The sequence below is a fragment of the Mustelus asterias genome, chromosome 22 (assembly GCF_964213995.1).
Source record: "Mustelus asterias chromosome 22, sMusAst1.hap1.1, whole genome shotgun sequence".
Lineage (NCBI taxonomy): Eukaryota > Metazoa > Chordata > Chondrichthyes > Carcharhiniformes > Triakidae > Mustelus > Mustelus asterias.
The window spans coordinates 65,193,235-65,217,207 of record NC_135822.1 but is presented as its reverse complement, the minus strand read 5'-3'; the positions used below and the strand labels follow the sequence as shown (position 1 = coordinate 65,217,207).

At 42.4% G+C, this 23,973-nt stretch overlaps 1 protein-coding gene across 4 annotated transcripts in view; it reads left to right on the top strand.

The window, feature by feature from the left end:
* The window catches only part of LOC144510145 (transcription factor COE2), a 264,281-nt gene that overhangs the window by 19,319 nt on the left and 220,989 nt on the right, over positions 1-23,973 (top strand). For all 4 annotated transcript variants that reach the window (XM_078239525.1, XM_078239522.1, XM_078239524.1 and 1 more), the window contains one exon: positions 18,003-18,071. In XM_078239525.1, the coding sequence (XP_078095651.1) occupies positions 18,003-18,071 (69 nt within the window). The remainder of the gene's footprint in view (positions 1-18,002; positions 18,072-23,973) is intronic.

The window sequence follows — 23,973 nt, the reverse complement described above, 5'->3', positions numbered from 1 at the left end:
AATGGAGCATGGGATCATTGGGGGTGGGGCCTGTTGGGGGACAGGGCCTGTGGGTGGGCAGGGCCCCCTCGATTGCCGGAGTGGTGAGTTGCTTGAGGCTGTCTGCAGTAGCAGGGGCCTGATAGCTCTCTCTTTGTCTGTCAGACCCCTGCTACTGCTAATGGGCACGTGCAGCATCAGAGGTCTGCACACATGTGCACTACCTCCCTCTACAGGCTTTCGAGCACATTAAACCCCACTTACAGCCTCTCTGGCCAGAAACAGGCCAGTCCAAAACTTTGCAGACAGAGTGCATAAAATTGGGCCTGAAAATGCACCCAAAAATGGACCTGGAACTCTCCCAGTTTCACGCCCGTCCGACACTTAGAAACAAATCTCGTAAAATTCCACCTTGTGTCTTCATCAAACCAATGAAAACCTAATAGGATGGGAGGCCTCAAGCAGACTGAAGGCAGAAGGTACTCAAAGACATGTGCAGATTGTCCAGGTAAGTGTTTTGGCCTACTTAAAAGACCATTCTTTGTTTGTTATTTACTGATGACATTTTGACCTTCATTTATTTCCATTGTTTCAAAGTTACTTTTACTTACACCAGGGAATGTGGGATCGGGGTTCTTCCATGCTGATACGTTGAAAGAAAAAAGGTAGAACTGCAGAGTGGCGACAGATTGATCAAGCTGTCTGAGAGACTTTCCACAGTCTTGTGAGCACCCGCACGCCTCTTCAACTTGGTAGATGGGTTCAAAGGGCTTTGCAGGCAGATGCCTGGTGGCACCACTACGAAAGATGCAAATGCCTGGTCAAACATGTTGTTGGAAGAATTTCAGAAGCATCTCAGTTAGAATCATGCCATCCCTTACCTGGCACTTGGAAGGTGATGGAGAACCAATGTTAACTGTTGGACCACACCTACCAAGATGTCACCTGCTGTTTCTGTGGACCTATCTGGGAAAGATCACAGGACCTTGCTTTTCAGGACTGTGGTTCAGCAGAAGGACAGCTGCTGTGCCATCTACAGAGATGTAGCTCAGGCTGTATACAGCTTAGCCACATGCAGGGTCAGAAACAGCCAGCCATGGCCTGAAATCTGGCTGCATCTTCTTCCAGGCAGGGCTGTTTATGGGATGGTGCTGGGGAGCAACACAGAGGGCAGCAAAACAAAAAAGATGAGTTTATGAAATGCATTTGGATCTAAAAAAGTGCAATCAAACAAAAGGAAGGTACAAATATACAAGTGTCGCATGCAATGCCATGTCGGAGGAGAACTGATGAGAGTAAAGGCTGACAGGTCTCTTGGACCCATTGGCCTACATCCTAGGATCTTAAAGGAAGTGGCTGCAGAGATAGTGGATGCATTGATTGTAATGTTCCAAAATTTTTGAGGTTTTGGAAAGGTCCCAGTGGAATGGAAAACCATAAATGTAACATCACTATTCAGGAAAGGAGGAAGACTAGAAAGCACAAAACTATAGGCCATCTGGTCCAACATCTGTCATTGGGAAAATATTAGGATCATTCTTAAGGAGGTAACAGAAGGACAGTTAGAAAATCACAATGCAATCAGGCAAAGCCAAAATGCTTTTGTGAAATGAAAATTATGTTTGACAAATTTATTAGAGTTCTTTGAGGATGCAACGAGAAGGGTGGATAAAGGGAAACCAGTAGATGTAGGGCATTTGGATTTCCAAAAGAGATTCATTCGGGTGCCAAATAAAAGGTTACTGTTCAAGATAAGAACTCATGATGAAGGGGATGATATATTAGTATGGAGAGAGAATTGGCTAACAAATAAGAAAAAGAGTGTTGGTGTGAATCAATCAGTTTCAGAATGGGAAACTATAATGAGTGCAGGGATCAGTGCTGGGTCTTCAACTATTTACAATCTATGTTTATGACGTGGATCAAGGGACTGACTATATTGTTGCCAAATTTGCTGATGATATAAAAGGGCGTAGAAAGTTAAGTGAGTGGACAAAAAAATGGTAGATGGAGTATAATGTGAAAAACTTTGGCAAGAAGAATACGAAAATAGAATATTATTTATATTGGCTGGAATTTGCTGGCTGTTCACAGCGTGCCCCCGCCTTTGATTTTTCGGGTGCAAGGGCTCATTCAATGGGAAACCCCATTGACAATGGTGGGACCAGAAGATCTTGCTGCTGGCCAATGGTGGGTCACCTCTGCTGCTGTGGGTAGTGTGGAGAATCTCACAAGAGAGACTGCTCAATTTTGCAGCACAGAGGGATCTATCTGGGTGACTTTGTGTATTAATCACAAAAGATTAGCCTGCAGGTACAGCAAGTAATTAGGAAGGCAACTGGAATTTTGACCTTCATTGCAAGGGAGATGGAGCGTAAGAGTAGGGAAGTCTTGCTACAATTTTTCAGAACGTTAATGCGACCATACCTGGAGTACAATGCACAGTTTTGTTTCGGTTCCACCTACTTAAGGAGGAATATTCTTGCATTGGAAGCAGTTCAGAGAAGGTTCACCATGCTTATTCCTGAGATGAAGGTGCTGTTTTGTGAGGAAAGGTGAGCAGGTTGGGCCTAAAATCATTCAAGTTTAGAAGAACAAGAGATGATCTAATTGAAACATGAAAGGTTTGAAGGGTTGATGCTGAGAGGATATTTCCTCTTGTGAGGGAATCCAGAACCAGGGGTACAGTTTAAAAATAAGCAGTCTCCTGTTCAATAGAGAGATAAGGAGGAATTTCTTCTCTCATTGGTCTTCCACAGAGGGCAGTGGATGCTGGGTCATTGAATATTTTCAATGTTGAGTTCAGCAGATTTTTGATCAACAGAGAGCCAAGCGTCATGGGGGTCAAGCAGGAAAGCAGAGTTCGGCCCACAGTCAGATCAGCCATGTTCTTATTGCATGGTGGAGCATGCTTGATTGGCCGAATGGCTTACTCTGCTCCTACTTCTTATGATCCAATAATTAACCTCAGCAACCATCAAACAGAAATCTGACATTTTACTTCACCATTTCTTGTCTACTGACTCATGCTGGCAACTGCAGTTCCCTTCTCCTCATCTTGGCCTGCCCATTTGGCCATGGCAAATAAACCTAATGGGCTGGAGATCAATTTTAACACTGTACAGAAGCTTAATAAACTTTTGTCCCTTTCTTTGTAATCCACCTTTTCAAATTTTTTCATCCCTTTAAATTTGTCTTGCAGTTTTCCTCTCTTACCAGACTAGAGCCTCTGGAGTTTGAAACAGACTTATGTAAAGTTCTACAAATGAGTGAAAGCTGAGTTCCAAGTGTCAGCTGGAGCTTATGGCCACATATTCCCCTCTACTGAATCAGAAGGTCATGGGTTCAAACCCCAGTCCAGAATTTGAATATCAAAGCTTGGCTGATACTTCAGTGCAGTACTGACGGAGTATTACACTATCGAAGGTACCTTCCTTGGAACAAGGTGTCCAATCAAAGCCATTTATGCCCTTTTAGATGGAGATACAAGAGAAAAAATGGAAGGCAGAGAAGAGAAGAACCAAGGGTGAGGAAGCAGAGAAACTGAGAGTGGGGGAGAGAGGGTGCTAGAGAGCACAGAAGAGAGGAAAGTGGAGGGTTGAGGGAAAGTAGGGAAATCAAGGGTGGGGAAGAGGCAATGCAGAGGTTGGGAAAAGTGGAATCAAATGCAGGGAAGAGGAGGCGTGGAAGGTGGGGGACCTAAGCACAGAGAAGAGGGGTAGAGAGGAATCTGAGGTCTGGGAAGAGAGGAATGGAGGGAGGGTGGAGGTGTAATGATGGAAGGAGGGGGAAAAGAAGGAAAACTGAGGGCAAGGAAGAAGTGAAACAGAATGTAGATGAGAGAAAATGGAGGGTGTGGAACAAGTGAAACTGAAGTTGGGGAAGAGGAGAAAATGAAGGCAGAGGAGGAGAAAAGAAACATTGGGTGAAGTGCAATTCACCTAGGGGAAACAAGTTGTTGGAGGAACTTTGATTCCACCAATAATTAATAGTAACACTGAAATTGCATTGATAAGGATAAATAACACTGGTAACACACAGATCCCATTTGTAACAATAGCAAAGCAATTTGCTGATAGTCTCCATGTAACTGGTAGTAAGTAATAGCATAATGGCCTAATAGCCTATTCATAACTAGTATTAATCCTATAATTTCTTATGATCCAGACAGAACCTCTCTACAATGTACAATTTGCACTATGCTCCACAGTCTAAACCACGTTTAACAGGCCCAATCTCTCTCCCTGTCTGTTTCTGTGTGATAGTGATGATTTTGAACTGAGCTCTTTCAGAGCTGGGCGGCACAGTGGCACAGTGGTTAGTGCTGCTGCCTCACAGTGCCAGGGACCTGGGTTTGATTCCCGGCTTGGGTCACTGTCTGTGTGGAGTTTGCACATTCTCCCCGTGTCTGCGTGAGTTTCCTCTGGCTGCTCCGGTTTCCTCCCACAATTCAAATGTGTGGGTTAGGTGCATTGGCAATGCTAAATAGCCCCTTCGTGTCCCGGGATGCATAAGTTAGAGAGGTTAGCGGGGATAGGGCCTAGGTGGGATTGTTGTCAGTGCAGAATTGATGGGTCGAATGGCCTCCTTCTGCACATTAGGGTTTCTATGGTTTCCATGATTGCTGTGATCTGTACTCGGGCTTCACACAGTAAAATCAACCAGTGCAGTCCGAACTGGACAGAACAGATAGATCACATAATGATCTCACCAAACACATCATTCTAAAAACAGATCAGCACCAAGATTTCTAAATTATTCAAGGGTCAATCTTAATAAAGAATCGTTTCCAAAGAATGATAGAAAGTAAACTATGGTGAAGGCCATTTGACCCCCAATGCTCTCACAGTCTCTTCTGACCCCATTCCTTTCAGATCTTTTCATATTGCTCCTTTTCTAATATTTATCTCTTTCCTTTCTAAATTCTGTTTTAGTCTCCACCTCAATAGCCAGATATGGTGAAGGGTTTCCAGTCCAATAGCCGCAGTTCAGGAACCTTCCTCGCTCCTTTCTCCTGAGTTCTTGCAGTGCAAATTTTCTGCCTTCACCCATTATGAAAATTATTATTCTCTATTTATGCACAGTAAGGTCCCAAAGTTTCACGCACCCTGTTACTAGCTGCTGCTCTCCCAGTTATGCTCCCTGGCGTTGCTCCTATTCCCAGCCATGGAGGAAATGCTGGTCCCCACCCATCCTCTTACTTCCCCAATTTGAGCCACAATCTGTACTCCCCAACTACTGAGTTGCATTTCTCAATTTTTGTCTTCCTGAATTCCTCCTTTCATCCCCTGAGCCCCTTATCGCCTCCTGATCCCCATTCCTCAATCTCTATCTGCCCCACAATTTCCCAATTCCCCAGTCTCCAGCCCTCCTCCTTTCCCATTCCTTTCTCTGTTCCCTGCCTAGCCCACCTCCCGACCACTCCCGTACTTCTGATTTCACCCTCCCCTACTGATTCGCACTCTGATTCCTGACTTTTCAGCCTTCCCTGTCTCATGCATTCCAGCGACATGATTCCCTGAAGCAGTGGTGGGGGTGAGCGAACAGTGGCAGGAAATTAAAATCTCTGATCCCCTAAGCTGTTCCCCGGATCAGGAATTGCTGCTTTCAGCAGAGTTTTTCTGAATGCTAGGGTATTATGAACCCTATCTTGTGCTTCCCACCAAAAGTCTTTGTGACCAAGAAACTCTCTGATGTTTCCATTCCCTGGCGAATAGCCTCTCTCTGTTCAGTTAATTCAACACATATCAGAGATGAGACCTGGGATCTTGCTGGTGTGTACGGCTCAGTGATGCATTTACTTAAAAAGGTATCAAGGGGAAATGATTTGTTTAATTTCTAAAATTCACACACTCAATCAGCATGCGCAAAATGAATAAAAAAAGGTCACATGTAAAATTACTGTGTGTGTGGAAAATCTGGGCCAAAAATCAGCCTTCAATTGCAGACCAACCTTTGGCATTCTGGATTGTGGGAGGAGAAAGGGCCAGCCAGAGAGATCAGAAGGTGTGAGCAGATGTGAAGTATGAGAGGGAGGAGAGAACATGAGGGGCAACTGTGAGATTCAGAGTTGAGATTGAGAGGGGCATGTAACCATAGTCCCTTTGTCCAACTGACAATTGCCCCTTTTCCAAGACTTGGCTCCTTTATCTCTTCTGCTTTCTCTGATGAGCTTCGCACATTGCTGGTAACCTTTCAACTATGTGACCTTTGAACCTCTCTGTCATTAACATCTGCAAAAGGAATTCTGTAAAGATTTTGAAATTCTGAGAATTACCAAGTTTGAAAATAGTACAAAGCAAGACAACATTCTTGTATTCTCAAAAGGATAGATAACTAAAGAATGCCTTTACATTATTTATGAAACATCCTTTGCCTTGTTTTTTTCCCCCTCAAACATATTGATTTCAAAATCCCCATCCATATTTACAAATCTCTCCACAGCCTTCCAGCTTACCTATGTATGGGCTCATAACCCTGCTCTGCAGTGTGCTCCTCCCTCCCCCTCTTCACCATTTGTTAACGATGGTTCACCCACCAAATGCTGCTCACTTTCACTCTCAAACATTTAAACACATCTCTTCACACTTCTGAAGCCTCCTCAAAACCTTTGACCATATAACTTTGACCATAACCTCCCGAGTTCTTCTTAGAATTCCCACTCAGTTATGGTAGAACAGTTGAAAGGCACTATCCAATTTCAAGTTGCTGCTTGCAGCTTGTCTTGCTCACCTAGGGTTGGAGCTACTGCCAAGGCCTCTGGGCTCGCATCAGAGGAGGCCTGGCAATCACACATGGTAGCCACCCAAGCCTCTCCCCTTGCAAGGGAAATTTTGCAACTTTGCATACCTGGCCATTCTCCCCCGACCCTGACTGAATTTTGACAAAATTGCATATTTGTAGGCCCTGTCAAAGTAAGATTATGTCACAACAGTCACAAGTTCCTCAACAAAGCTTTACAAGTATTTCATAATTCACATTTTAATTGTCCATCACTTGACTTTTCTTTCAGCAGGAATCAATTTCCTTCAGTAAGCAATTTTTGAGAAAAAAGGAAAGAGAGAAACATGAAATGAACAAGAGAATAGAAAGAACCAAAGAAAAGAGAAAGTGCCCCGTCTCTCTGTTTCCAGTCACACCACAAAGCCATCCTTTCCAATATACATATTAATGTAGCAGCAATCACTGACTGTGAGCCTTCATCAGTGCAAATCTGTGCGGATGACAAATATGATTATTTTCTTTAAACTTGTACTTGTTCTATCAACACGGGAACATTGAGATTTTGGTTTGTTGGAACAAACTGCTCCAAAAATCCATTTAAATTCAGAAGCAGCATAGGTAAGGCTGGACTCGTAACCGTTCTGCATTATTTGGAGGTTTGGTGCAGCCTAACCTTCCTTTGCCTATGACCATTGGGAGTCTTGTTGCTCCCTGTAACCCTGTTCTTCAGTCCATAATTTGCCAGGCTATAGGATGTTGACTAAATTGGGATACAGAGGAGGGGATATTCCTGCTATCCCTGCCTCTGTGCAACAAGTGAAAGGACCACTTTAAAACAGAACTAATAGGTCTACAGACCTTTATTTTTGTACTTATCAGGAAAGGCTGAACAGACTTGGTTTTTCTTTCAGAAAAGAGAAGGTTGAGAGAGCAACCTGACAGAGGTCTTTAAAATTCTAAAAGGATTTGATAAGATAGACATAGAGAAGCTATTTCCATTTTTGGGTGAGAACAGGACAGGTGATAGTGATGTGTTACAATTCATTCACTGCTGTGGCAACATGCACTTGTAGAGGCACGTTCCAGTCTAGAATTATGGATAGTGATGGTAGAGACTACAAAATTCTTTCCATCATATGACTGACGAGGAATCTCTCCCATTCTTAACACCTGCCATTGGTACGTATGTCTAAAGAAATTGCAGGTTGATACTCAACCTGTTTAGCCATGTTATGAACCCACCCTCTTTTGCCATCAAACTGTGGTGGGGTTCAAGCTTCTGGCTTAAAGGCAGGGATATTGCCCATTGTGCTGCAAAACCTCCTCAAGAACAATACTAGGGGCCCGAAATATAATATAGTCAATAAATCCAATGGAGAATTCAGGATAAATGTCTTTAACCAGGAGGTCTGGTTTGAATGTGGAACTTGCTACTATAACAGTTAAGGTGAATAGCAGAAATGCATTTAGTAAGTACATGAGAAAGAAGGCAATTGTAGGATATACTGATAGGGTAAGATGAAGAGGTGTGGGAGGTTTGGAAGGAGGCTTATCTGGCAATTAAATGCCAGCGTTGACCAGATGGGACAACCTATCTGCTTCTGTGCTGTAAATGTTATGTAATTGCACAGAATACCTGCAGGAAAATATTTGATTACATTGGGTTGACTGAAATTGAGAGTTCAGTACTTAGGAATCACAAGTTAAGACTTACTGTGATCCATTATTTCCTGAGAGCAAAATATTGGTTGGAATTATGGCTTTAGGTTAAAAAAAAAGTCAGGAGTAAACCAAAGTATTGTCCATGTGCTGATATAGTCTCTCCTCCAAGTTACACAGTAAAACATCCCAGAGAAGGTTCGTTCTGACCTTGCTGTCAGTGAGATACATGACTGTAAGCACATTGCATTTTGCAAATCTAGGAACATTCTTTATTGCAAAGCCAACAATTTTTTTCCCAAAAATATTTTGGGCAAGCTTGAATGTTCAAGTTTTTAAATTCAAATCTGTTAAAGCCTTGCAAATTACTTGTGCATTGGCAATCGGCAACCTATCTGGCTGGAAGATTCCAGAAGATCAACAGTGAGAGTGGGCTGATTATAAAGTCAGGCCAGGGTCTGGCAGCATTGCCTCACTTTGTGGGGATCTCAGATTACAAACTTTGCCTCTGGTTTCCCTCACTACGGTGGCTGCACGATCCCAGCATTCAGAACAATGGTGAAAAGTAATTTGTATAAACTACAGGCACACTTGCAGACACTCACAAACAGGTGTACAAAAAAATGACAAGCAATTAAGACAGAAAGAGAAGAGAGAAAACAAGATTCAACAGGAGAGAAAAAATAGGCAAAAATGCTTTTGCTTTACCATTTCCAGCTACTCATCTGAATACCTCACCATGGCAATTTTACCTGTGTTTCTGGTAACATGATAACATGACCTGTAAGTGTAAACACTCTTGTAAAAGAACCCTTTGGCTCTTTCTCTGCAAATGCACAACCAGCTGTGGCACAGAACAGCACCTCCCAGATATGACCCCAACTTTGTACAGTCTCAGCTGCCTTCAACAAGGGAGTACCACACTGGACATTGTCATGGAGCCTCAGCATTCTAGATCAGGAATAAGTGAAAATAAATGGATTAATCAGAATAAAAGCAAAATACTACAGATGCTGGAAATCTAAAATAAAAACAGAAAGTGCTGGAGAAACTCAGCAGGTCTGGCAGCATCGAAGGAGAGAAACAGAGTTAACCTTTCCAGTCCAAATTACCTTTGTAGAAAGATTAGTCAGAATTGCTGCTTCAATTTGTTACAGATGGTGGTGTAGTAGTAACATCACTGGGCTAATAATCCAGAGGCCCAGGCAAATGAGCTGGGCACACAGGTTCAAATCCCACCTGGCAGCTGGTGGAATTTTAATCTGGAAGTGAAAAGCTGGTCTCAATTGCAATGACCATTAAACAATTACTGTAAAAACCCATCTTGTTTACTATCATGTTTTTTAGAAAAACAATCTGCCATCCTTATGTGGTTTGGTTTACATGTCACTCCAGACCTACAGTAATGTAACCGACTCTTAACTGCCCTCTGAAATGGTGTGGCAAGCCACCCAGTTCAAGCATAATTAGGGATGGGCATTAGCCGTGATTCTGAAATCCCATGAAAGAAATATAAATGTGGGAACAAAAGAAGGCTAAGTGAGCTTGAGACATGCAATGGCAGCTTCTTATATTTTAAATGAGTAACTAGAGAAACTCTTTTCAATAGTAGAAGTGTCAATAACCACAGGAAACAGGAAAGCATTTTGGCGCAATCTTACCGGCCCCTTCATGCCCCTCTCTCGCTGCCTGTGAGGATGGAGAATTTGGCGCTCAGCCAAATCTCCATTCACTGCAGCAGGACCAGAAAATCCTGCTGGCATGAACAGCTGGAAAATTCCACCTTGTGACTTTTACACTGTGAGTTATGATCTAGAATGTACTGATAGGGCGAAAGAAGCAGATTCAATAGTTTTGTCCAAAAAACTGGGTGGGATCCCACCAGAAATTCCTGCCCAAAGTTAACAGACCTCTGGCCGATCTGTCTATTTTCCATTCGGCCCGTGACGATTCCTGCTGCAGGCGGGCCTGGAAGATCCCGGCCAAAAGACTTGAGGAAAGAGCAGGGCCATGGGATTGATTGAAAAACATGATCAACGAGTAAGCACAGGTAAAATGGGCTGAATAGCCTCCCTCTGTGCTGTCTTCTTCTTTGCATTTTCATTCCTTGATGGAGAACAGGTCACACACAAATTCTCTCCTTCTAATCCTATTTTGGGCCAAACTCTCCAGTTGTTGCCTTGTATAAACCTCGGCTATCATCTCCTTTTCTGTATCCCACCTCAATGTGTTTCCTGCTCGACCATGCTTTCTCTTTCCTTGTGGGTTCCATGTGAGAGCTTTCTGTGTAATGTTGTTCCATGGCTTCCTCAAAGTATGGCCTATCCAATTCCATTTTCGCCTTTTGATTGGGAGGACCACTTGTTTTACCTCTTCGCATAGTCTAATCTAATGCTATTGGTGGTATTTGGCCAGTGTATCCTCAGAATCCTTCTGAGGCACCTGTTGGTGAAGGATTGCATTTTCATTCTCCGTGCTGTATCAGTCTATAATCCTGCACTAATCCTGTCCCCATTCCGGTGACCTCTGCTGGTTGGTGCATGTGTCTGAGCAACAAGTGAGGACAGGATCACACCTCACCATGACTCTCTTCGTAATCGAATAATGTATTCATCGCTGTTGAGACTCACAGAGGAAGAATGGAAGAGGTATTGCCAGGCTGAAGGTGCTCAGGGAATTTGTAAGTCAGCAGAAGTTGGTGCTTCCATAACAATTAGACAAACAGTTGAACAGACAAACCTAAATAATCGTATTTTGCAGCAGAGATATTTCTGTGACGTGAAAACAGAGTAAGAAGTTTAACAACACCAGGTTAAAGTCCAACAGGTTTATTTGGACCAAATAAACCTGTTGGACTTTAACCTGGTGTTGTTAAACTTCTTACTGTGTTTACCCCAGTCCAACACCAGCATCTCCACAACGTGAAAACAGGTCATTTTTATAGTCAATTTGTTTCACCATTTGAGTAGTGGAGCTCAACTCCAGTAAGGGCAAGGGCTCATTGCTGATGCACAGGTAATCTGAAATTAAGGCAGAAAATTCTGGAAATACTTGGTAAGTTAGCCAGCATCTGACAGTGAAAAATTAATGGATGTACTCAAAATCAGAGTCAGTCTGTTGCTTTTTGATGAATCCACTGTGTATATCCAGCATTTTTAAGTGTTTACCTCGACGATTCATGTGTGGGGAGTAACAGCCAAGCTCAATCTGGTCCTCATTTCAGTATGTGCACTAGTAGACTTTCCAGCAGGGTTCATGCATTAGGCTGTGGGAATCCAACTAATGTTCTCCTCATCAAAGCTTAGAGTCCTGAGGCCTTACTGTGGCTAGGCTGAGGTCAGAGAAGACAACACTGAACAAAATGATCAGGTCTCCCATATTTCTAGAGATTGACAGCACAGTTGTCAATGAGAAAACAGAGACATTTCTCTAGTGCCTGTCATGACCTAAGGACATCTTAATATGTTTCACAGCCAATGAAGTACTTTTGAAGTGAAGTCACTGATGCATTGAACACAGATCCCAATTTGCACACAGCAAACTCCCTGAAACAAAAATGTAGAAATCCCTTTGTGGCCTTGTGTCTTCACACCTCTGTAACCTCTGCAACTTTCACCTCTCATCTCTCCCTTCCTCCAACTCTGCTTCTTGTGAGTCACCCATTCCCTTAATTCTATCAGATTAGTGGTCACTGTGTCAGCCTTGCTCAGTGGCTAACACCCTCACTACAAAGGGAGTGCTGCACTGTTGGAGGTGCCATCTCTAGAATGGGACGTTAAACATCATCTGGCCCCATATTCAATCTCAGGTGGACATAATTAATCCCATGGCACAATTTTGAAGAAGAACAGAGGAGTATTCTGTGTCCTGGCCATTATTCATCCCCACTCAACATTACTGAAAAACAGATGATATGGATATCGTCACATTTTTGTTTCAGGGAGTTCACTGTGTGCAAATTGGAATCTGTGTTCAATGCATCAATGACTTCACTTCAAAAGTATACATCATTGGCTGTGAAACATTTTAGGATGTCCTTAGGTCATGAAAGGCACGTGAGAAATGTCTCTCTTTTCTCATTGACAACTGTGCTGTCAATCTCTAGAATTCCTTTCCTAAAACCTTCTGCTGAAGCCCATCTCCTTATGAAAGGCATAGATAGGGTGAACGGTGGGAAGCTTTTTCCCAGGTCGGTGGTGACGTTCACGAGGGGTCATAGGTTCAAGGTGAGGGGGGGGAGGTTTAACACGGATATCAGAAGGACGTATTTTACACAGAGGGTGGTGGGGGCCTGGAATGCGCTGCCGGGCAAGGTGGTGGAGGCGGACACACTGGGAACGTTTAAGACTTATCTAGATAGCCACATGAACGGAGTGAGAATGGAGGGATACAAAAGAATGGTCTAGTTTGGACCAGGGAGCGGCGCGGGCTTGGAGGGCCAAAGGGCCTGTTCCTGTGTTGTATTGTTCTTTGTTCTTTCTTTAAGAACCTCCTTAAAACTCACCTCTGTTCATCATATCCCACTATGTCCTTCCTTGGCTCAGCAACCATTTTCTGATTTCACCTCCAGGTTTAGGGAGAATTTTATAAAGAACGTAATACTCAAAATAAGAACAGAAGGATGTTGTATGGCCCTTCAGACCTGCTCTGCTAGTCAATGCAATCCTGGTCAATCTGTGACCTCAACTCCATTTTCCCGTCGAATTTCAATATCCCTTGATTCCCCTGGAGTTCAAAAACCAAACTGGCTCAGCTTTGAATGTACTCAATAACTAAGTATCTGCAGCTGTGGAGAGAATTCCAAAGTTTCACAACTCTCAGTGTGAAGAAATTTCTCCTCAGCTCAATCCCAAATAATCAACCTCTTATCCTGAGGCGATGACTTGCAATTTTAAAGCCTCCAGCCAAAGGAAACAGCCTCTAACCATCTACCCTGTTAAGCCCCCAAAGAATCTTATAAATCTCTTATCATTATCTTATAAATTTCTATAGGACCACCTCTCATTCTTCTAAACTTCACAGAACATAGGCCCAATCTACTCAATCTTTGATTATTAGACAGATTTTCCACATTAAAGTCACAGGATGAATGACGTTTTTGTTGTTGCTGCTGCTGTTGTTTCCTTGTGCAACTTTCAGCAAGTATCACCAGCTAGTAACCTGTTTGCTCTCCAAACCCTCAATCAAATGATATTTCTTTAGGAGGGTCAGTGCACTATTTTACCATGGTGTTGAAGCCAAGATCGACCATATAGCTTTTGGTTGCTGTCACCCATGCTCACTGCCTGGCAGGGATCATAAGAGTATGATCGGGAGCAGAATCCCAAGGAATCGCAAGAATCATCCCTGCCGCACCTAATCAGAATTGCTATCTTGAACTATAATCCTTGCTGCTACTTATTGCAATCTTGATTGACACTAGTGCAGTGAGCACACAGACTAGCAAAAGGAACCCAGGACGCTGACTGACTGAACCAGCTGGGGAGTGACAATGTCTGCTCATCTCTTGAAGGAAATCTGTTGGCAAATTTCTAGAATAATAGGGTGCAGTGAAGACACAGGAATAAAGGAACAAAGTGTTTGTGGAAATAGAGGGTTAAAATCTAAATTTCAGCTGAGGAGGGACAAGGTTTTCAGCTGTCTAACCACACAGCACTGATCAACTGAGGAAGGAGGCGCAGATGTGTTCTTACTCATATGGCTGTGCGACTTGCTCTCTCCAGCTCTGTGCCCGACAGATGGTGCAAATTAGCACAACTCTCATTGGGGGAGGGGGGCTGCAAGTTGTCAGTACTGAGAACAATGTGAAGGGTTGGACTGTACACCATCAGTATTATGGAAACCAATACACAGCTTGATCATGCCCCAACCCCCACAACCCCTGAAACTACTGAGTCTGATTCTACAGGCCTCACCTCGGAGTAAAGTTAGGATATACTCATGCACACAAAGAGTGATAGAACTTTGGAACTCCCTCCGCGTACGTCAATTGTAACTAGATCAATAGTCATTATTAAATCTGATCGATTCTGATGAACCTAAGGTAGGAATATGGGACAAATGTGGATATATAGAGTTAGATCACAGATCAGCCATTTCCTCTTGAATGACAGAGAAGGGTTGAGGGACAAAATGACCTCCTCTTATGTTCCAGTTTTACAAGTTCTTTATACAAAAGCTTACTCACCCATGAATTCACCCCCCACCCCACATCCTTACTCTGTTGAAATTAAGTGTCATTATGAAGTCATTTACTCTTCTATTCTCAAACTTTATAACTCCCCACCTCCCTCAGTCTTTCCAACCACCTGCAACCACAGATTTGTGAGACCCAAGGTTGACATCACCTTATGACTAATTTTTCATTTAACCTTTCACCTCCCTGAGTCTTTAGAGCCTCTGAGTTGTCCAACTGAGTTGTTCTCCTCGCTTTTCTCAGTATAAGAAAATGGTTTCTTCTCAGAACTCCATTAAGATAATCTTGGCCTTGGGAATGTGATATGCTAACAGCCTGCCAACACTGAAGCCCAGCAAATGTTAGCAGAGGACAAGAGAAAGTTGATGACTATACAACAATTTCGTCACTAGCAGGGTGGAGGGATGGACGGGGAGAGGAAATTTGGCAGGAAGTTCCAATTACAAATTCAGGCTTGACTGGAAACTTCCATTCACATGGTTCCAGCAGCAGTTCCTTCATTACAATAATTAATCACGAGGTTTGCTCAATACTGCAATTCTTTTTCTCAGATATTTAGGACTTGGGTTGCCTGACCTTCGTTGTGAGATAAATTGCCTTGATTGACCACATATACTATAGAGTTAGATTGACAGTTAGCATAGAACAGCCACAGATCTCACAATTTACTATTGACAATCCCCAGGTAGCTGAATTATTTGTGACTTGTTAAAATCACAGAACCCAAAGTCTATTTGACACCTACCACAATTCATTGATGAACCTCAGCTGACTTACTGTGCCATACCCATTACTTGGAGGTTACAACATAAAAACAGCCATCTGCCACACTGGTCAGTGTATTTATATTCCACACAAGCAATTTGGACTCCATTCATTGCCTGTCTGAGAAGGGGATGTTGCCCGAACTGAAATTCAATACTGTTGCTACTATTTATTCTACTTTTCCAGCAAAGAAGGCAGGAGAATGGTACTCCCGTAGCCCGACAATCCTCTGAGATCTCTGGGTACTTCCAATTCTGGCATCGCGCACATCCCTGATTTGCTTTTCCCTAAGCTCTGGAATTCCCTCCCTGAATCTCTCTGTCTCATCAAATCTCTCTCCTCCTTTAAGATTTCCCTGTAAATAGAATTCTTTAACCAAGCTTTTAGTCATCTGTTCTAATATTTCATTCCCTAGCTGTATGCCAAACTTTGTTTTATAACACTACAGTGAAACAATTTTTGACATTTTACTAAAGGTGTTATATAAATGTAAGTTGTTGTTGCACAAGGGGGCTGGATTATCTCAGTCTCTGTATAGCAAATACAAAGGGCCTCATTAAAACAGAACTATTACTTACCAGAAGCATTTGTCCTACATTTTTGTTGTCCTGCGGGGAAAAGCCTGGTCTCTACTTGGCAATTGCCTACAGATGTGTAACCAAAATTAGGAGTTCATTGTGTGGAGGAATCGTGGGCCGAGACCTCAGACCTCTGCTGCAGTATTCTTGAGGACTGGGCATTGGACAAGGCATAAGTTTGGGATGGGTATCTTTGACAAAAAGTGTTTGACACAAAAAGCAAAATAGAGAGAAGTTAGCTGTTGTCTTATTTGTAGGGAGAAAAAGATGGCAAACAAACGTCAGCATTTGAACATCATTGGAGCGCCATTATATATTTCTTGACATTCGAATTACTCCCAAAAGAAAACACTAAATTCAGCATCAGGAGAAATGTAGGGAAAGCAGTAAAACTGCCAGAAATCTTGGTCTGAATTAGAAACAGGACAGCAATATTTTCTTAAGTTCTATTTTGTAAGATTTCCTTGGTCCAATTTCTCTAAGCATCCTCTATGATATTAATTTTGGAAGCCTCACTGTGGGCTGTCTGTGGAAACAGGCCTAACTGCCCATTTGAAAATTAACAAATGGATGAGTAGGAGGCTAGAACAGAGTCATACTTTTGGGGCATCTAGCCTGTGTTCGAGTTGTCTTGGGAGTGTTTGATGGGACAGTGTTGAGGGAGCTTTACTTGGCACTCATGCCAAGCTTGTTTTGAGATTGGTTACTGCTGACAATGAGTGCTTGAAATAGAAAGTGTTCCATTGCCTCGCAGTAACATCCCTTTTCTCAAAAGCACAAAAATTCACTAAAAAGGGAATGGACTTGGCAAAAACAGAAGCAAACATGACAACCTCTTGCAGTAAACTCTCAGTGTTAACAGTTTTGCCAGACAAAATCTTGATGTGGATGTTCATCTGCTTGATTCTCAAAAAAAAGTACATGTACATAAGGTTAAAGTTCTTGAAAATTCTGTGGTTCAAATTGTCACCGTGACATGAGTAAAGTGCACCACAAAGATTATGCGGGCGAGGAATTTAAATGGATCTCAGCTGTGGGCCCGTCTCTTAGAAATGTAGATCCAGCACTGCAGGATGTTCACACCACTGCCAGTTCCCAATGTCACTAATTTAATGTTTATGTCCATATAATATTAAATAAACATTGCAAACATTATTGAAGAAAAAGAACCCGTGCAGCATATGTTTTCCACCCTCAGCTGATCTAACAAAAATATGTGGATATTCTTGAGTTAATTATTTAATTAAAGCATGATAGTGACTTTCCTACATTACCAAACTGGGGAAAAAGTTTGATTAATAAAGATGTATGGTGATTTTGTTTGTTGGTAGGTCTCTGGTGCTGTTAATAGAAAACAATTTTCATTACAAATGTTCAAAAGTTCAGAGAAAAGCTTCAGTGGGAAGGCGAGCTATGTGGGCTGTGAAGGATTCACATACTATATAATGTCTGTGTTAAGTTGGCTGATCCCACCGGGGTAATAATAAGGCTGATTCAACCAGCTACGCTGCCACTCATTAGCATTCGGTTGTGGAAAAGAGTAGAGCTGGCTAATTTTTCACTCTCATCTCAGAGGTAGAAGCCCAAATTATAGCAATCTGGGATCTTCTAGTAGGCTTTATGTTGAGATGATGTTTTTACTTATAAATTCACCCTTCCACCAGTAAGCCATCTAGTCTTGGACAACTCAAAATGCTGTCAAAAGGACAGAAGGAATAGAAGCAGTTGTAGACCATATGGCCCCTTGAACCTGCTCCACCATTCAATAAGATTATGACTGATCTTTCTCCCAATCTATTCCCATATCCCACTCTCCAGAAGCACCCCAAATTTGGCAAAGTGGAATCTCTATTTCTGGCACTGGATGTATGCACAGCGAACGCAGTGCAGGAGTATTGTGAGTGGCATGGATCTGTAGGGCTGAATTGCCTCTTTCTGTGCTGGAAATACAATGTAAGAGTATGTAACACAGCATGAAAATGTCAGAGCACATAGGGGTTGGTGCTCCAATCTGTCCATTGTGTACTTCAAAATCCACCCCTTTCTTATAGTAGTATTGACTTCTGATGTTTGCCTGATGATTTTTCTCTGTTTCCTTTCAGCCGTTGCTGTGAAAAGAAGAGCTGTGGCAATAGAAATGAAACTCCATCAGACCCCGTCATCATTGACAGGTAGGAAGCAGTGTTTTGTTTCTTTTAAATTTTCCTCCAAGGGAATGGCAGGAAAGTGCTCTGAGCTGTGCCTGGTCGACCATGGTGTGGTGTTGCGAGTTTTCATGCTGATGTTTGCGTTGCTGTTGCCAGTGTGGCATTGGGTTATGGACCTGTTTCTAGTCCGATGAGTCAAGGTGCCCAGGAATGACTTTTAACATATCATTCAGGGTAGGGATGAAAAGGCCATGACCACCTGGCCATCAGGCACTGACAATGGTTATGGGCAGATATTGATGAAGTACACTTAGAATGGAGTAATAACTGGGCAAACACTGCTGAGTGAGATATATGATTTAAGGGCAAGGAGTTATGATGGCAGGTGTGGAGTAAAACCATCCATGAAAAGGTGTCTCTTTTTGCAGTTATAGTCATTTAGTATCAGTAATTCCAAAGAGTTAGTTGATACTCCAAAGTACACCACTGTATTGCTGGCTATTTTCCACAAAGCAACTGGACATGACAGGAACGTGCCATACACCTATATTGCACCACTAAATTCCAAGTTAAAATGTGCTACACAAGTTAAAAAAGAAAACTGGTAGGCTTTTTGCCATGGATCTTTTTAAATTTATTGCCAAAATTAAAGATAGTAACAAGAGGCAGGAGACTCGTCAATCAACTTCCATTTATCCACTGCTTCTTCCAACTTTCTTGACCCAAGCCGATAAAAATCAAGAAAAGGAGCAGCTTGTCACTGTTCACCAGTTAATGAAACCATTTCCCATGTTACACTGCCAATCTACTCATTATACTGAAAGCTAGCTCAAAGCAGATTCTTTAAATTTCTTGAATCTTCAATTGGAGATTATGTACCTCGTGCACCATTATTGTTGTCTTTATTCCTTTAACTGGAGAAGGTTTTAGAAGATAACTGTTGTAGCATCAGAGTTAATCACAGTCCCCTTATTATGCCAAACTGTAGATGGGCAGAAAGGTCAAAGGGGAAAGTGTGCCCTCTAGTACCTTTGTGAAATAGCTATATTTTCATTCTGAAACGAGTTGGTGTTCATAAGCAATGGGGTATTATAGTTGAATCTCTCCACATTTGATAGTCACACACACACTAGAAAACAATCGCTCTGCTTTTGCAAGTATTCCATGGAGTTTCTGAAGTTCTAAGATTGATGGAATACCTGATGGTCAGACAGAAGTCAACAAAAACACGGTGTAAAGTACTTCTGTCCAAACAATTGGGTCGCAGTAACTACACAAGCTAAGAATGACACAGAAAAAGTGGACTCTGTGGTAAAGTACAGCACCTGTGATCAGTGGCAGGAACCTTGATCGAAACCTCGCCTACCAAGATCAGGTGCATTTGATGCTAATTGCCAAAGCCTTCGTTGAGGGCAGTTTACAATATGTAGACATGGAATCTAGCTCTTTGCAGCTGGACATTGCATTTACCATCTGAGCTAGTATTGAATCTTACTTGATAACAATGGCATGGTGTTAATCCTGTGATAACAGCCTTTACATTCCATTGATTGCAGAGAGGGGTGAAATAGGATTCAAAGTTCTGTAGTCCCTCAAGTTGGCCAGGCTGCCTTTGTTTCTTTTTATTCTGGAATGACTGACTGAAGTATTTCTACAGAGACCAGGAATGTGAACAATTTTACTGTCCATTGACTATTAGCACACAGAACATTTAATCCCACAGGCACAAGCAACTCGGGAACTACTTAAGGAGTTTTAGATATATTCAGACAAATGTGACCTTAGGCAGTGTACTCATCTGGTGACTGTACTTACATTTTCCCACTTGCAATGTTTAAAAGGGAAAGAGATGTTGAGAAATTTGCTGGGTATATCATGATATGGAAGAGATACTTAAGAATACGGATAATGGGACTGATTTTCAATTATAGCACTGTTTCCTGTGTAGGAAGGACTGTTGCGAGGAAAAATTGATGGATACACGGGTTCATGGGATGTGAGCATCACTGGCAAGATCAGCATATTGCTCATCCCAAATTGCCCTTGGGAAGGTGGTGGCGAGCCACCTTCTTGAGTTCCTGCAGTTCATGCAGTGTAAATACACCCACTGTGCTGCTACAGAGACAGTACCACTGACAGTGAAGAAATAATCCCTTTGTTTCCAAGTCAGGATGGCAAGTGACTTAAAGGTGAATTTGCAGGTGGTGATCTTTCCATGAATCTGCTGACCTTGTTTTTCTAGGTGGTGTTGAAGAAGCCTTTGAGAGTTGCTGCAGTCAATCTTGTAGATATTATGCATTGCAGCCATTCTGTGGCAGTGGTGAAAGGAGTGAATATTTAAGGCAGTGGATAAGGTGTTGATCAAGGTGGAAACTAAGCACTGGCAGGAAGTGTGGTTGTACAACAGCAGTTGTAATGGATGGGAAGATTTTTGTCAGGTCAAGAGGAGCATTCACGTTCTTCAAAATCCCACAAAAATTCATGGCACCCAGGTTCTTCCATTATTGTTGCAGCTATCTAGGTTGCTCTATGTCTGGTTCCTCTGGCCAGAACATGTATGGCACTTGTTCAGTGGAAATGAATAATGGGTTAGGGTCCTATAACTGGGAAGGGGCAGGGTTAAAATACTTGAAGAAAACACTGAGATCTCAAACAACAAATATGCTTTTTACAAATAAAAATATTTTTCCTTTCTTTTTAGCACAAGCAGAGTGGTAGACAGACAGAAATGGCTTCCAATGTCCCCTCCAACACTGAGCTACAGATACCATGTAAACTCTAGGCCCAATTATCCATGCTGAATTAGCTCATCCCAGTTTGCCTGGTAGCAGGGACATTGCCAACTGAAAACTGTCAACTTTAGCTGGGCATTCAGAAAGCTGCTCAGAAAGTGCATCTGGTAGCCATTAACAACTACATCCTGAGGTGCTGTTATGGTATATAATGAGTTTTTAGTTAAGATGAAAATAAGCACAGTGAGGCCAAAGGGTTAATGCAACAGGGTAACTTTTGTGGTTTTTGTCAATTAGCAAACCAAACTCTATTACATTAAGCAACCATACCTCACACAACTATAAAACAAACTTTTGTCTTTTGTTTACATTAAACTAGTGTACAACTCTGATGTTTTCTGTTCATGCATTTTAACTAAAAACACATTGTTCATCCTGCGGAACTCAATGATCCTGTTTCACGCTTACATTTTTGTACATCAAGAGTTTTCTTGGACAAGTCATTAGCCAAGTACTATTTCCCTTGTAGCTGGATTTGAAATTAACCAACACTGCCATCAAGGCAGGAGTCAACCCCAACTCTTTCCAGTTGGGAAATGAAATAACCAGATGGCTCCAAGCTCAAATTGAACGCTGGGAAATGGCTGAAATAAAGTTTTCCTAATTTTTTTGAGGAACCCCAAGAGAATTACTGTCAACAAGAAAATCTGACCCAACACAATACATCATTTAAGAAAAACAAGGAACTTTATTTGACTTTCTACCAGCCCATTAACTACTGCGGAACCTGTGAGTGCCAGTATTTGCATGAATTGGTGCACAGTGTTCAAAATATACCCAAATGTATGTCTACAAATCATCACCTTGGTCCAAAACAGCATAGAATTGGGTTTGTGTCAAGGCTAATGAGGATTAACATGAAGTTTTGGCAATGTGTATCTAACTCCTGACAGTGGAACTTTATTGGGAAGCAAGGACGAAGGATTCCCACATGTTCTGACATTCCAACCCTGCCCACTCCTCATGTTTGACATCATGCATGAATGGTTAGTCAGCATGATGTAATCCTTCTGCTTTACTCTGTGATCATATCAGTAGGAGCTTTGAGTCACTCTTGTTGGCCTTAACAATTTCCAGTAAGTGGTTGTCTTTTCATTTTATTTCTTCTCATCCCAATTCTCTACTCATGCCCCCATTCTTTTCCCTGGTTATGGAATCTACAGAAACAGAACATTTAGCGCAATTGGACAATGTGAGTCTATATTCTTCACATGAACCTCCACCCCAATCGAACTACCTATTCCCAATCTTTCTCCATATCCCTCTAATACCTCCGTGTTTTGGCATGCATCAAGCCTGCCCTTCAATGCATCCACACTACCCGCTTCAAACACATGAAATGCCAGCAAGTCAGAAATTTTCATCAGTTGGTGGGATAGGGCAGAACTTCCAACTGTAGCTGTAATCTCATCTCATTTCCCAGGGTTAACTCAGGTCATCTCCCCAAGCTATGTGTACCTTCTATTGTAAGCAGCAAGGCTACTGTGTGAAGGTGCAACATCCTACTCGTTGCTCAAGAGGACAGGCAGACCAAAATTGGACATCCAGTAAGGCAATATCAGGACCTTTCAAAAGTTTGATCAAAGAAGTGGGTTTTAAAGAGCATCTTAGAGAGATAGAGATTTAGGGCCTTGGCAGATAATGGCTGCCAATGGTGGAGAGATAAAAATCAAGGGGATGCGTAATACGCTAAGAATTGGAGGAACATAGAGATCTCAGAAAGCTGTAAGGCTAGAGGATTATTTCACAACAATTCTTTGAAGTAGGATTTGTTTTGAAGGCTTCTCCATTTTATTTTGTGGTTGGTCATAGAATCCCTACAGTGCGGAAGGAGGATATTAGGTCAATCGAGCCTGCACCAATAACATTCCTACCCAGGCCTTATCCCCATAACCCTACATATTTACTCTGCTAATCCCCCTGATAGTAAGGGGCAGCTTAGCATGGCCAATTAACCTAACCTGAACATCTTTGAACTATGGGAGGAAACTGGAACACTCGGAGGAAACCCACACAGTCATGGGGAGAATATGCAAACTCCACACAAACAGTGACCCAAGGCTGGAATTGAACCCGGGTCCCTGGCACTGCGAGGCAGCAGAACTAACCACTGTGCCACTGTACTGCCCTCAGTGCTATGCGCTATGTAGTTGTTAGTTCTTAAGGTGGAAATGTGGAGATGATTACCAGCCTCCAAAGAAATTGAAAGCAGGCTTTAATTGTATTTACAGACTAGCTTCAACTACCAAAATCTCTGACTGCTACTTTGAGAGAGGCACCATTTTTGGGTAGCTGGGGTTGTGACCAAGGAAAATGAAACAAAGACCCATCCTTCTGCCATCATTTTCATATGGCAAGTCAGGCAAACAGGACATTGAACATTCCACCCCTAAGGAGTGAAAATGGGTGGCATTTTGAGAGCATAGCTACAGAGAAAGGTCTGTCTGTCTCATTTCCATCCATTGTTCATACCTCCTAGCTCCAAAATTGGTCGCATTCCAAAGAAAAATCCAGCCCTGAGTGTGATCACAGTGGAGCCTGATCCTGTTCCTCAACATTCACCTGATGCAAGCAGCAATCAGGAGTAGGAATAAACCCTGGCTGACTTTTCCCCTGTTTCGTCCAAACTTGCTGCGATTAACCATTGCCTTCCTGATGCCAACTAAGCCCAGGCTGAACAGTCCATGTGGAATCTTCCGAGCCTGTATGATTCAGTACCATGCTGAATAGATACAGACACAGCTAAACTTCAGGCAGGCATCTCTTGGGGTTTGGCATTGAGCTGGGGATCTTTACTTCTCTCACTATCGAACTCAGATACCAATATGTACTTCTCTCCCTCTCGAAATTCATCACAACTATTCTGCTCAGTGCTTCTCTGGATTTTTCTGTTTTGTTCTTACTCAAGTTCCAAATATTTCATCCTAAATACTCTCTTGTCTTTTGAATCATTGCCATGGTGAAATCAAGACCAGTCAGATCATTATCTGCTCTAGTTTTACCTTTTTCAGGAACTCCTTTCCCCTTTCAGTCCTCTTTCCCTTTCTATTTGCTTTAAAATCCTGAGGCTGGCAATCATCTGTTTGATGAGCTACCCCCCTCCTCTTCTCTCCTACTCTCTGAGCCTCGGTGCT